At 21.8% G+C, this 16,258-nt stretch overlaps 2 protein-coding genes across 4 annotated transcripts; one reads left to right on the forward strand and one right to left on the reverse strand.

Moving 5' to 3' along the window:
- Nucleotides 1–8,786: 8,786 nt before the first annotated feature.
- LOC128963959 (uncharacterized) lies at nucleotides 8,787–11,832 on the reverse strand. 3 transcript variants are annotated; one of them, XM_054310512.1, is made up of 3 exons: nucleotides 11,736–11,832; nucleotides 11,200–11,543; nucleotides 8,787–9,423 (listed from the first exon to the last, which is right to left on the reverse strand). In XM_054310512.1, the coding sequence occupies exons 2-3, from the start codon at nucleotides 11,345–11,347 to the stop codon at nucleotides 8,948–8,950; spliced, it is 624 nt and encodes a 207-aa protein (XP_054166487.1). In that variant the 5' UTR covers nucleotides 11,348–11,543; nucleotides 11,736–11,832; the 3' UTR covers nucleotides 8,787–8,947. The 3 variants fall into 3 exon arrangements, with proteins under 3 accessions (XP_054166487.1, XP_054166486.1, XP_054166485.1); XM_054310511.1 differs by having other exon boundaries at nucleotides 11,727–11,832; XM_054310510.1 differs by having other exon boundaries at nucleotides 11,200–11,832.
- Nucleotides 11,833–13,502: 1,670 nt separating this feature from the next.
- Nucleotides 13,503–14,520, forward strand: LOC128963974 (uncharacterized). The gene is made up of 2 exons (XM_054310526.1): nucleotides 13,503–13,833; nucleotides 13,953–14,520. The coding sequence occupies exons 1-2, from the start codon at nucleotides 13,725–13,727 to the stop codon at nucleotides 14,354–14,356; spliced, it is 513 nt and encodes a 170-aa protein (XP_054166501.1). The 5' UTR covers nucleotides 13,503–13,724; the 3' UTR covers nucleotides 14,357–14,520.
- Nucleotides 14,521–16,258: the final 1,738 nt, after the last annotated feature.

Here is a 16,258-nt window from a genome sequence, read left to right on the forward strand (position 1 = left end):
AATTTAATTATTAATAAACAACATTTTTATACACTATGTAAACAAACTAATATTTTTTTCGATAAACATTTTATATTATATTTTGTCAAATATAAACTTAATTAAAATTTTACAGATTTTATGCCATAAGAATTTGTCAGAAAATCAATAATTTATATATAAAAAAAACTTCATTGAGCTAGATCAATTTCTTATTACACTTTTAGCTAGAAAACGAGTGCCAACTATTTTGTCCTAGATTTTAGTATATGTTTAAGTTTTTATAAATGACACAATATTGTAGACATTTAATTTAATTTATTTTATTTATTAGATATTATGATAGTATTACTCAAACTGTCATATATGTCTGGCATGAGTTAAATTTATTTGGATTTTTAGATTATTTTTTGTTTTGTTTCTAAAATATATATATATATATTTAACAAGTTTAGTGAGACTGTGTTTATTAAATTATTAAAAACACTTAAGACTTGGTCTACTAATGTCTACAAATAAATATCAATGTGTATAATATTGTTGTTGTGTTGTTGTTGTTGTGTTGATGATAACTAGCACTTTGTGGACAATAATTTTTAAAGTAACAACAATTTCCGTAAATTACAAATAAAATAAAATCATACAATTGGGTTTTTTTTCTTTTTTTACAATAATATATTTTATATAATGAAATTAAAAATAAAAGATATACACTAATCAGATAATAAATCACATTAAAACCATAAAATTGATTTTATATACAAAATATATTTAACATATAATATTATCTACAATAATATGCTTTTAACTTATATAACAAAAATGGTGTTTTGTTTTTTCAAATATAAATACAAATTCACATTTTCTATTTATTTTATTTTTATATTACATTACATCCACTTTAGTTATAAACTATATATACTGTATATAAATACGTGATTTTGTTAGAGTCCAACAAAATAAAAATGTTTTATAATTTATATAAAGTGACGGAATTTTTTATTTCAGACAATAAAACAGAGGACACAAAATATATTGTTATGTATTTGAGTTTTTTCCGTTGATTTCCTCCGCTATTATGTGTTTTTGTTTTTTTTCTGAAGACAAACAAACAAACAAATATATATATATAAAAGTATAATAAAAAATCATTTTTCTCGAGTCAAACGAAAAAAAAGATACAAACAAATAAACAAAATACACAAAAAAAACTGATGCCAAACAATGTTAACATATATTTATATCACATTTATATCATATCTTTTGGCTTAAAGAGGAAACAACAAAATAAAGTTATATTATACAAGAAAAATAAACATTAAAAACATGTTTTAATTTGTCAAATAATGTGATTACAGTTCATCACATTGTCTTCAATTTATGTATGGTTTGTCTGTCACAACTGTTTTCTTAATCGTTTCTTTTATATATCTATATTAATATAGATATATATAAATAGATAGATAGATATATTAATCATTATTAATAATAATATTATTATTATGAAATTAGACTATGTTTTCTGATTTTCATTTATAAGTTCACATATTATATCAAACATCAAACGCTTTCCTCTTCAGAGCCATCATTTGTAGCCATCAAATGATGTTTTTGTTGTTGACTGCAGTGATGTAACTGATGGTGATTACGATGTCTGTGTTGTCGTCGTTTATGATGATTATTATCGCTGTTATCGGGCGTAGTGTCGTCGTTGGACATCGACGTTAGATAATGATCGCCGCCACCAGTTTGGACCAGTTTTGGCTTCAGAAACAACAACAATGATAGTAAAAATGTTTGCAAAAATATTATAAACAGCGATAGACAGACAATTAAGTGATGATCAATAAGAAAACAGGTTATAATTGCAATGACTGTCAGTACGACTGATATGCAAATCGTAACAAACGATTCCTTAAGTGTGGCCAGAATTCCGGTCACAAGATTTAGAGACAATAAGCCGTAAAACATTAGAGTTATTGTGTTGAATATGTGGCCATTTTTTGGTAATATATTAGATATAATAAAATATAATGCAAACAATATGTGGCATATAATTAATGTCACTTTTATCACTGATATTATGTGTTGAATTTTTTTCAACATTGTTTTTTTGTTTTGTTTTTATAAAACAAACAGAAAATTATTATAATAATTATTATAGAATTTTTTTATATTGTATACTATTATTATGTACACAATAGAAATTATTTTTATCTTAAGTACACTATTTTTCATTAAAAAAATATATTCACTATTATAATATAAAAATATATATATTTATTCTGTATCTTTTTATACACAGTTATATATAACGACACTAATATTTATTCAATAAAAACATTAACTTAAATTTTTTTACAAAAAATAAAATAAAAACATAGGAATAGTCTAATGTTTTTCAATAAATACATTATATTTTTCACCACAAGTATAGACAATAAAATTTTCTTAAAATGTTGTCGTTTTTGTGTTGTATTCAATATATTCAATGTACTGTACTTTACATATAAAGTACTGTATATCTACTGTAAAGTCATAGATATATATATTTTAATACATATATATATACATACATACATGTGCTTTGATATCATTCAATGAATTGAATTCAATAAAATAAAACCTCTGGTCTCTATTTTTCTATCCCTTTACAATATACAGTATAAATATATATAAACACACCATAAACAACATAAAAACGCATTATATTTTCTTATAATGTATAAACAGTATATACATAAAAATTCACAGACATTGTATATAAAGTATATATATATATACTAAAACATTGCTATAAATACACTATAATATTGTCGTTTCTCTCTCTCGAGTCAATAGTGAATAAATACACTATAATATACACTGAATATGTATTTAGAAAAAAATTTAGCAGAAATATTATGATAGCGAGAATATTCTGATGTTATTAATATTTTTAGCGATTCTCTATTACCATACACTTTCAATAAATATAATAATATAACACTATTAATAACACTATTATTATTATTATTAGTGACCTATTTATATGGGGCGAGAGTAAGTGATAGATAGATTAGAGAAAATATTTTTAAAAATATATAACATAATTAGATATTACATACTATTTATGCAGTATGTCTATTAGTGTATATGTAATGTAGTTATGTGTGTATTAAAGAGAGAGAGAGAGCACAGGGAGGTTAAAGTCAATAATACCAGTGCTATCTACAAGAATAGAGCTGTTGTTTCTATAGCAGAATATTCTCTCTCTCTCTCTTACTTTCTTTCTCTCTCTCTCTTTCTTTCTCTCTCTTTCTTTTTYTCTCTCTCTCTCTCTCTCTCTCTCTCTCTCTCTCTCTCTCTCTCTCTCTCTCTCTCTCTTGTATTGCGTGTCATTCACGACACAAGCAATTCAATAGCAAAACTGCTGTTATATTTAAAAAAATAAAAACCTCTATATTTTTGAAGACAATTGTGTGTATAGACTGTATATTAAACGACTCAAACATTATTATTATTTCAGTTTAATGTCGTTAAAATTGTTTTATTTTCTTAAATGATGTAAAACTATAAAATATGGGTTTATTTGTGGTTTTTTATCACTAATAAATTTGAATAAAAAATTTATTGTGCACACAACTAACTAAAATAATAAAAAATAATTACAAACGTAAGCTATTGTTTAACTAAGTTATGTTATAATTTAGTGGTTGTATCGCAATGGCCTAATAATTCAAATACTGTTTAAATATAGATTTTATAGCAAAAACAACAGTAATAACACACAATATTACATATATTATACAACAATATTTTTTGAGTTTTACATTTGCTTAAAATGTCTTATAATTAGATAAATTATTATATTTTAAAAATTTATTGTTATACTATATATATACAGTATATATCACATATAATGTATGTATATTTAGCTATCTATTGTATGATTTACTAAATTGTATTTCTAGTGAATTCTAGTGCATGTAAGACAATAAAAGTTTAGTTAAATATAATTTAAAACATTTAGTATTTATGTGATAAAATATTAATTATTGGCTGATCTAATTTTAATATACTCATAATTTCTATTAAAATTCAAATAATAATAACATTTTTTAGATATATGTAATTTTAATCAAAGTTTTGATTTATTAGTATTATTATTATTATTTTAAATAATTTGTCAAATAGTGCTTTGATAGCATAATATATATAAACAAACTGTAAATTGCATTATTTGCATATTTTTGACAAATATTGGTCAAATAAATTGCTACAAATTGTATTATTCATCAAAATTACATTCAAAATATGTTTTATTTACAATTTATTTATATATATAATAAGTTTTAAATTTTCATTTTTTTATTTTACTTTATTTACATAATATATTATTATTTTGTTTTAAAAAGATTTGCTTTATTTTATTATATGTTTGATATGTTTTTTAAATCTCATAAATTTTGTGTGTGTGTGTGTGTGTGTATTGAAATATTTTTTGAATATATTTAAAATGAAACACTAAATTATAGTAAATCTATTTCTCTCTCTCTCTCTCTCTCTCTCTCTCTCTCTCTCTCTCTCTCTCTTTCTTTCTTCTCTCTCTCTTTCTTTCTCTCTCTCTCTCTCTTTCTTTCTCTCTCTCTCTCTCTTTCTCTCTCTCTCTCTTTCTTTCTCTCTCTCTCTTTCTCTATTTATTTTTGTTGTAAAAATTTGTTTAATATTTGCATAAGAATTGCTTTACACGAAAAATGACTATTGTGTGCAAAATAATAATAAAACTAAAGAAAAGTATTATCACATAATACAATATAACTTATATATATATTCTATATTTTGTAATATTATGTACTGTAATATAAAAAATGCATAATAAGTACAGTATTATCTATGATATAAGTAATTTTCTATACAAATATATTCACCGAAAATTTTTATATTGAGTATTTGTTTTTTTTAAAAAAAAATTATCTATATTTTAACGATAAAAACAGTTGAAATAAAAAACAATATAATACTCTAAAAATTAAGACAAATAAACTGTATTATATATATTTATATATCTATATATATAAAACAATATCTATATATAATATGAAGGTAATTTAATATGAACTTTTTTTATTGATATAATTTTATGCAATATTTATAATTATTTTTTTGTGTATGTGTGAGACTAAGACAACTAAGACTAATGCATTAAATATTTACATAAAATTAATTTTTATATTTACATTATATATATATATATATATATATATATATATATATATTAATTAAGTAGTCCTATACTTATTTACATTAATTATATACAACAATCCTAATTGCTTGTTAGACTAAAAATCAATTTAATGTCAAAACCAGAATTATTATTATTATTATTACCATTATATAAAAACATAGTTAATATATTTTATCGATTGATATCGTTCTTAAAAACTAAAATTTAAATAATATTATAAATTTAATTTGTTAATAATGATAAAATATTTATTTAAAACAAAATATTTATTAAATATATGCAATATTTATTTGTATTTTTTAAAATTTAATAATATATTTGTAATTACAATTAAATGATCAAACATTATAATTGAAATACAGTATAATATACCGTTCGTAGTACAGTAATTATAATAAATATGTATATAATTACAGTATATAATCATAACAATAATACTGTACTATAATTATTCATATATTATGCTAACTTAGTATTATTTTAAATGTATAATAATTTTTGAATATTTAATAAATTATTTTAAAATACAATTTTTAATATTGCAATTATTATCACTTTGAATAGCACTTCAAATCAATTGTGTGCTAATTATGTAATAAGATATTCATTGTTTTAATAATAGCTATTTATTGAATTTATTTAAAACTAATTTCCAACTTATTAAATAACAATCTATATTATTATAATATTAAAATTTGATAAGTAATTGTTTGGAAGGAAGACATGTGGTTAGGATTTATATATCAATATATATATTATATTTTATAATAATATGTTATTTTGTTTGGATTAAATCCAATGATTAATCAATTAGACATTAGACATATTTTAATCATAATGAGTATACGTACACTGTATACTATACAGTACTATAATTTATATATATATATATATATATACAGTAATTATTAAATATATTGTGATATTAAATACTATTCAAAGAATATTTAGTTGTTTCTATATCTTATGAAAACTATAATTATTTTTTACTCTAAAACTTATTTATTTATCAAACAAATCGCACACAAAAATCAATTGTAGACACAGTCCTCATAAAGTGGTGGTCTGTCCTCTGGATAGGGCGGCGGCAGTTCCTTATTGTCGTCGATGGCCAACGAATCGAGAGTCGGCTCAAAGATCGGCATCGAGAAGGGAATCGGCGGACGGTAAACGACAACCATTGTCGAGGGACGCCTCCCATCAGTGCTTAATAGTTGACAATAGTTTCGGCAAATTATTATTGTCAGTATATATATGACTGAAAAGACCATCAAAAAGACAAAATAATAAAAAACAAATGTCGGATACAGTTTGAGAAGTTCAATGAATAGTATGATTGTTGTAACACAATTGGTCACAATAATAGTGACCAAATGTTCATTGACTACACCAACAATGGCCACCACATAGTTGGCCGAAATTAGTACAAAAACGACAGCAATTTCCAAATTGAATAATTGGGTAGACGTTAGGGCAAAACTCAACGGTATTATAACCATTAGGTTGAGTACAATCAATATAATCTTCAAAATGATTAGACAGTAATTAGCCATCAATTTATGAATAATTTTTTTTAGAGAGAGATATAAAAAGAGATGTCTTTTTTGTCTTTCTTTTTGCTGTCGATGTTCTGCCTCTTTCTAATTGCTTCTCCTTATACTTGACTTTCAAATGACACTAATTATGTCATATTTTAACAATTAATTTATCAAACAATGATTTTTTGCATTTTTATATTATAATTATTTATCAATGGAAGACATTATTGAAATTATTATTTATGAGATCAGATGACAATCTAATGATATGAAATGAGATGTTATGTAAGATCACAGTATATTATAAAACTTTCTTTAAATATTTCTTTAATGTGTAGTTTTTTTTGTTTACTTAATTAACTTTATTAATTTGATCTAATTATATAAGCACTTAATTAAAATATATTAAACTTTTTTTTACTGGACAAATATTATTGTTAAAAAACAGTTTTAAAATCATAATCAATTCAATATATATATATGTATTAAATTAACTTATTAATAATAATTAAGCAAGTTTAATTAAATAATTAATAAAAATAAACAAATCACAGCAAATTAACTTAAACACAACAAATATATAATTAAAAATAGCTAATCAATGGATGGGATAACTCCTTGTTTTGATTTTACGATCCATTATTAGTAACAAAAATACTAATCAATAATTTTATTGAATTTATCAACAATTGTTGGCGCTTTATTATTATTAACTATTATAAATATCAAACTACTATTATTAAGTTTCATTGTGTCTATTAAGTTATAGTGAATTTTATAACCAAATGTTATTAATCTTGCATTTCATTAAAAAAAATAATTATTTGTTAATTCACTATAAGTTGTTTTAAAGTTGTTATTTTTAATTATTAAAATTGATTAATTATCAAGATTATTATATACTTTTCTATATAATCTATATATATATGGTCTGATTAGCTATTTAAAAATTATAATTTACTAATATTTTATTGCATAAGCATTACTTATTACTATACTATACTATATTACATGAATTAATTCTCTAATAATTGATGACATATTATATGTAAAATCATGCATTTACTATAATATCAATAAAAACCTATTGATATTGATGTAAATTATTAAAAATTTGTTATTTTAATATAAACGTTAGTTAGTTAATCAGTTAGTAAAGAAATAATATGAATATAACTTTATTTATAATCACAGATTTATAATTTTTAAAATAATTTTTGTATATTATAATTATACAGTATATCTGCATTAAAAATAATTTTGTTTGTAATTTGAATATTGTACTGACAATTTTAATACAATATCTAAAATATAATATAACATACAGTATTATAAGGTATATTACAGTACAACCTTTTTGTTCAATACATCGATATCCTTACGCATCGATAGTAACATTAATTTTCATTAGAAAATACAATTTTCTTTATAATTTGTAATTTCAATTACAATGTTTTGTATAATAATATAATTTTAAATCATTAATAATAAAACAACGATATATAGAAACATCATTACAATTCACTTTGTGAAAGACTTCATTTCCTTATTAACAAACAATAATAATAATAATATATTTTTTTTATAAATATAAATTCCGATTAATATCATACAAATATATAATAACTTTTGTTTAAATTGTTCAACGCTTTTGAGATTATTTGTTATAAATAAGTTTATATATATATATATATATATATTTCTTTATAAATAAATTATATCAATTTTCTAAGATAGAAAATACATAGAAAATGAGTTAAACAACAAAAAAACATTTTGAATTATTAGTTAATTGAAATTAAAGTAATAATTGATAACTTGTATATTATATAAAATCAAATGCGAAAATAATCAATTTGTTTGTTTAGAAATTTAAATAAATCTACAGTATATTTATGTTATATCTTTTTAAAAAATATATATAAAACAAGTTCAAATATTTATACTAAAATTGAGTTTCAAATTATGTCAAAAAAAAATAAAGATAAATAAATATGAGATAGAAATGTGTCTAAAAAAATTGAATAAAAATCATTTACAGGTAAATTAATAAACAACTAACACAAACAATGTTTAGTAGACAATTAGCTCGCATATACAAACATAACTGGTTTAACAAAATTTATGAAACAATATTTTTGTTTGTTTGTCAATCAAAAATATACGAAAAAAAGATTTTTTATAGTAAAGTATTGACAATAGTTTAAACGGGTTTATGATTATTAGTAATGTCTTCATATTTTGGTGGCGGACAGTCATCATAGGGTGGCGGCGGGTCTTTCATAATATTGCTTAACTCTTGACTTGTCGATTGCGAAGTTGACATCGGGAGTGCCAAGTGTCCAACCGTTGGTGGCGGATGATAGACAACCACAGCTGCAAATGGCGAGGAATCTCTTGACTGGTTGTCGGCGGCACCTGTTATTTGTGTTCTGACTCCGCGCTGCTGACCGGCCGATCGGCGGCCATAGTTTTGTCTGTCTTTAAGCATCGCTGAGAAGGCATACGAAAGCATAACAATGGCCAGAAAGTAGAGCATCGAAAACGTCGCGTTCTGTGACCTATCTGTCCGACCAAATGAGGCCAACAAAAGCATTATCAGTGTTACAGATCCGGTGGTCAACACTAGTGGCCGCGACTCGCGTATGGCACCGACAATAGCGGCCACAAAATTAGATTCTGTATTTGAAAAATAATAATAATTATTATTAATAATATCTTAATATTTTATTAATAATAAGTGTTAAATCAAATACTATTTTTATGCGTTGATTTTGGCCTAAATATAACATTTATTTATTTATTTATTTTAATAATTTATTATAATGCTAATTTTGTGATTTAATTTTTGCTTACTTTAACACATATCATGTGTTTATTATAGTTCAATCATTTTAATTATTTATTTGTCATGTTATATATATATACAGGTATCATAATTATCATATAAAATTTATATAAATATGCAAAATTTATCTAATAATTGCCAATTATTGTTTATATTAATATCATAAAAATAATATTATAACTATTTCTATCATTTATAACCATAATAACTATCTGCTTAACTTAACTGTTTTTAACAAATTATAACTATATCTATCATTTAAAACATAATTATAGCTAAACTCAAATAAACAACTCATAGACAGCTATGTAATTATAATAATTTTTTTAATAAATTTTTTATAGTATAACAAATATTGTATAATTTCTTTAAAATTCACTCATTAATTACTCGGTTTATGTATAAACAACTAGTAAAACATTAAAATTATAAAATAAAATATATTAAATAATTATAATCTGTTGTTTAAATATTTAATTAAAGTCATGTTTGTCTAATTGCACACAAATTTGATAAAATGTCGATAATTAATGTTAATACATTTTGATTTTTTTTTTATAAAAAAACAGTACAAATTTGCATCATGTTAAAATAAATAGTTAATATCATTAATGTTTTTATACATAACTATTTACCATGAAATAATTCATATACTACAGTATAAACAAATAATAAATAAAATTATAGTAATATATGAATAAAAATATTTCCAATATATATTATACGATATTAAATTACTATTGAATCTAAATTAGAAATATATTACTACTAAAATTTGATCAATGATTTATTGCATAGTAACATAATATTAAATTATTTGGAAAATATGTATAAATGTCTTAATTATAATATAATTTATCAATAATATAACTTAAATGACTAAATTAATGTTAAAATAAATGTTGATTAACTAAAAATGCTAATCGTATATTTAAAAAAAACTGCTAATCTTAGATTACAACTATAGATATCAAAATTATATGAATTTATAAATTTTATTTTAAAAACACATTATTATTATCAACAACAAAAATTAAAATAAATAAATAATAACTAAATATAATTGTAAAACACATTAATAATAATATTATTATCTCAAAACAAGTAAAACTAACTTAAAATACAGTATATATATACTGTATTTTTAAAGGACTAAAACAAAATGTAGAAAATATTTCACTAAAATTATAATAATCAATGAAATAAATTGCAAAAATAACTGTTGGTTTTCATTGAATTCAAGGCTAAAAACACTTATTATAAATTAAAATAATAATAATAATAAAATATATCGCATAGAAAATAATAGTTAACATTGATTAACAAAAAAATAAAATAATTATCAAAATTAACAATAATATACAGTATATAGCAGTCATAATAATCACACCATTTAAAAAAAAAACTATTGACCACTCAATTACAAACTGACCATTAGTTTACTTAATTTATTTGATAATGTGGTCAATCATTCAACAATTTTCCCGAAACACAACAACACTGACCGTAAATGTCTTAATTTGAATAAGACTTTTAAAAAATATTTGATCAAAAACAACAACAACAACATTAAAGTCAGCCAACATTAAGCCGAGGATTATATTTACCGATAATAAGGACAAATATGACAACCGGTGGATCCATATGATGGCCCATCAATAGTAGACTTAGTGTCAGACCAATGATGACCAATGCATTCAATAGTATTAATGCTATTTTAACCAAACGATAGCTAAACGACTGATCACTTGCCATCTCTTCTTCTTAAGTGTTGTTAAACACTTGTTCTTCTTCTTCTTCTACTTAAGTCTTCAGTGATGACACCACCAGATCTATGGTCACAACAACACAACACAACTGTTTTTTTCTTCCTCTGATTGTAAATACAATAATGACTAGACGTTTGACATAACAATATGCAACCAAATTGGATGTGAAAACATTTATTACACTAATTATAAACAGAAATAAAAACAAAAAACAAATGTATAAAACAATATACTGTATAATAATTTAGTAATAATTAAAACTATAATTAATTGATTTATTGTGTGTTTTATGTTATGTTTCTATAATCATATTAATAATATTAAAATACAAATGTCTATCAAAATATGTGTGATATATAATATACAATAAATACTGTTTTAATCAAATGTTGTTTTATTTGTCACTAACACAACCAACAAAAAAATCAAAAGTGTTTTAATACTGTATATTGCTTTGACTCTCATATTTTATACACTAAATAAATACACTATAAAACTGAATATAAAAATATTTATATTAATAGTTAAAAAAATAGTGTAATTTTTGTGAGACTGTAATAATAATAATAGTCATACAATAAGCAATGTTCACAATTTTTATGATAAAACGTTTATATTATGATATAAATTTTTAATACTTTATAAACTTTATTAGCAATAGTAATATTTATTTATTTTAATTTTTTGGTTTATACAGTATGACTTTATATTCATATATAATTATAATTTTAAATATTTATTTATATGTTTTATATGTTAATTTTTATATTAATTTATAAAATAAACATTTAATACAGTGTATATGTTTATAAATTATAATTTTATTTATTATAATTTGTATGCTATACGGTTAAACCAATTGTATATCATTTAAAGTACTGTTATATAATAATATGATTGCATTATATTGTTTTAAACTTTTTTTATTGTAAAAAAACTTTTAATAAATATCCAGTATATGAATTGAATTAAATTATGTAATCGTAATATACGGAAAAGTTATTATAGAAATAAATGTGAGTTTTTAATATATATATATAATTTATAAACAGTATATATAATATTCAATTTAAATTTTATTTATTTTTTATTAAGTTATTATTATATTTATTTAATATATAATAATTATTATAATTATAATAAATTATTTATTTATTTTATAGATAAATACTAAAATTGGAAAAATCATACAATTTTAATAAATTAGTAAAATAATAATATCTTAATATGACTGATAAAAACTTAATATTTACTGTATTTACTAATAATTTAAAAGATTGCTTAATTTTCTATCAATATATCCAATTAATATCATAAATATATAATAGATTTCGGTAAATGTGTGCAATAATACAGTATTTATTTTTGAAGATAAAATTTTCAGAAAGTTTTTATTCGGAATTTCCAATCAATGAATCCATTCATCAACTTATGTTTTATTGGAAACAAATAACTAATAAACTAAAGTTATAATAATTTAAAATTTATTAATACAATGGTTTCTACATTTTTTTTATGTATTACTTGTCAAACATTTATTTAATATTTTAGTCATAGAAATGACACATTATTGTTATATTGTATATAATATTAAATAACAAATAAATAACAAATTTAAAATAACATTAATAACAATTTTTATTTATCATATTATATAAAAATGTATTAGTATTTTTTATTATTTTATTTTGATTGATATAATAGTTAATTTTAACTTAACACTGAATTTCACTTCAATCAGTCAAATATTTGATTTTACTTTCAAGTTGTTATTGTAAGCTTATAATAAATATATATATACAGTATATATACTGTATAATAGTTAATTTTGATATTAGAAAAGTTATTTAACTTTAATTGATTAAGTTTTGTTGATTTTGACTTTTATACTAAAATAGAAAAAAGTGTGATTTTAATAATATTATTAAATATAAATACAAAAGTTGTTATTCAATAGAAAAATCATTGAAAAAAATCTGCGAAAATGACGTAATATTAAAGCATCCGTTCATAAAGTGATTTAATAAAAGAGTTGTCTGTTTTATTCATTTGATAATCGATTTTATTGGAAAAATATTTATATTTATATAAAATAAATTTATTATAAATCTTATTGTTTGAACAAATTAGAGGCCATTTGTATGTTATATACACTTAACACAACTTTATAAATAATTTTTGTTAAAAAATATTGTATTATTTCAGTGCGTTTCTAGAAAAACTTTTTGATAAATTAATTTGCTTTAGCAAACAAAGAGAAAAAAAAGTTATTTATATAAATATATTTAGTTTAGAAGTAAATTGATATTTAAAAAAAACTAGTTCACCACATAATTATAATAATAATAATAACAATAATAATAATGAAGTTTTTATGTGTTTTACTACTATGTATTGCTGTAGTCTATGCCCAAAATTATGCGGAAACACCTAATAGGAGACGACAGTCATCATCAATAGCACAGAGTTCGGGTATATTTCATAGTTTGCATTAAATTAATTACAAATAAAATAAAAATAAATAAATTTTGTTTATATAATTATATATAAAATAAAAAATTTATATAAATATATATATATATTGTTTTCAGTTACATATCGAAGACAAAGAAATCTTGTGTACGACTTGAAGACACGTTCACAGACAGCCGAAAACAAAACTCTGGATCAGATCGCAGAGTTGCGAAAGAGTGCAACCGTTAAGATCAATGAAATTAGAAAATTGGAAAAACAATTCAAAATATTGAAAAATGATTTGATTGAAGTAAACCAAACATTTGTGATCGCCAAACAAGAACTGATCCAAGAGTTACAACAAAATAAAGATATTGTCGACAATCGTATCGCCAGTCGGGACACACCGGCAAATCAAAAGATAGGTCTGCGCGAAGAGTCGGACCGATTGGAGAAAAGGATACAAGAGATGAGAGATTTGATATTTTTGCCGTTTGATATCAGAAGTCTGGGTGATGGCTATGGAAGACATTTAAAGTAAATATCATCCATATTATTGATATCACTATAGTTGTGATGGCCTTCAATTGATAATTGATTTGAAATTGATTGCATTTATTTTGTTTCACAAATTGTTAAACATTTATTATGAATTACTTTTAAACGCGTAATTATTACAGAAATCATTAAATATTTATAATAATTAATTTAAACAAAAAAAATGTTAAACATCTGTCTGTCATAAATAAGTTATACATTATTCTTAATCTGTTTGGATAATAATTTTTAAAATTTTAATCGTATAAATAATCATTTTGTTATTTAAATCAATTTACAATTAAATAAAATGCAATTTTTAAAAAATAAAGTTATATAAAATCTTTAAAAATGAGATAACATGCTTAACTAAATTATAATAAATATTATATTAAATAAATAAATTTTTTTATATTCTAAAACCAAATGACAATAAATAAATTTTTAATATTAAAATTTTATAAATTATTTTTTATAATGTGTTTATCAAAAAATTATAAAAATTATAACATAGTTTAGTTTCATATTATTTTTATAAATAAAAATTATTTCAAATATTTATATTACAATATACAAGGTATTAATACAATACAATTAATTTATTACAAAAAAAATAATTTAAATTTAACATAGACTTTCGTGATGATGGGGACAGTAAATAATAGGCGCCACACAATTGGTTACATTTTTATTATTATTATCACTATTAATACTATTACTATTAACAACACCGTTATGATTATTATCATTATTATTATTAGCACTTGTACTAAATCTATGGCTATGTTTAATATGAACCATTAGGACAATTGAAAATATAATGATTGATAACTGTATGACAAACAGATTGGTACGGATCAGATTGATAAAGAATAGGGCTATTATAACGTTAATAAATGTGGTGACAATTGTTATACACATATTAACACGCATTACGCCTATCATAGCGATAATGTGATTGGCCACTACACCGACGAGTACGGTAATGGCCATTACAGAGGCCAAGTCATGATACAGATAGTCCTGGGCATTGCCGGTATCGGCGCACAAGTTTTCGCAGCTATCGTAAAACGCTATAATAGTCGATAGTTTTGCACCAAACAATAGGACAGATATAAACACATTGATGATTAAAATTAATACAATTGTCATATGCAATACAATTAATATGTTTTTAATACATTCAACATTCAGATTAACCATTTCATTAGTGGCCATAACTTTTTTGTTGTAGTTGTAGGGGTTGTTTGATTTGTTGAGATTTCATGAATTAAATAAATTCAATATCAATGACTTCATATGTTTTGTAGGAAATCTATGAGTCTTTTTATTATTATTATTATTATATAAAATTTCCTATTTATTGTCGACAATAATGTTATCACAGAATCACAAAACAAACTGAAAGATTCTTTAACATGTAATGACTGCAAGAATGAGTGAATTTGTGCAAACATTTTTAGAGTCTTTCCCTTCAAATACAGTATCAAATATTAGACTCACACACAAGTGATACACCAATAATAATAAAATACTGTTAAATACTGTTGTTTTTGTATCTATTTTAAAACAACTCTCTAGTATTTACAGTATTTTTTTTGCTGATGACTTATACCGTTGTACTGTCGAGGAGAGTGTCATTCTCAACATTTTTGCTGTACTTTTTTTGGATGATTTCCAAATTACGATATAGTTTTTCCCAAACATTGTGTTTTAGGGGATCATATAAATTACTTTGTTATAAATTATATTATTTTATACGAGAAAGAGAGAGAGAGAGAGAGAGAATTGTTGGCTACAATTGTCTAAAATTTTTAAACGCATATCTCGTTTTGTTAATTAAAAGATAATAATAATAATCGTGAAAATATTTTTGTATATTATTCTGTATACTATTTAGTGATTA

The sequence above is a fragment of the Oppia nitens genome, unplaced genomic scaffold (genome assembly GCF_028296485.1).
Source record: "Oppia nitens isolate AA-2021 unplaced genomic scaffold, nextdenovo-longstitch-racon4-pilon3 scaffold8_pilon_pilon_pilon, whole genome shotgun sequence".
NCBI classification, from domain to species: Eukaryota; Metazoa; Arthropoda; class Arachnida; order Sarcoptiformes; family Oppiidae; genus Oppia; species Oppia nitens.

Excerpts from the sequence above, each read along its gene's own strand:
- LOC128963959 (XM_054310512.1), bottom strand. The coding sequence starts at position 11,347 with ATGGCAAGTGATCAGTCGTTTAGCTATCGTTTGGTTAAAATAGCATTA. Across the intron at positions 9,424-11,199 it reads CATATTTGTCCTTATTATCG|AATCTAATTTTGTGGCCGCT; the intron begins GTAAATATAATC and ends TTTCAAATACAG.
- LOC128963974 (XM_054310526.1), top strand. The coding sequence starts at position 13,725 with ATGAAGTTTTTATGTGTTTTACTACTATGTATTGCTGTAGTCTATGCC. Across the intron at positions 13,834-13,952 it reads ATCAATAGCACAGAGTTCGG|TTACATATCGAAGACAAAGA; the intron begins GTATATTTCATA and ends TATTGTTTTCAG.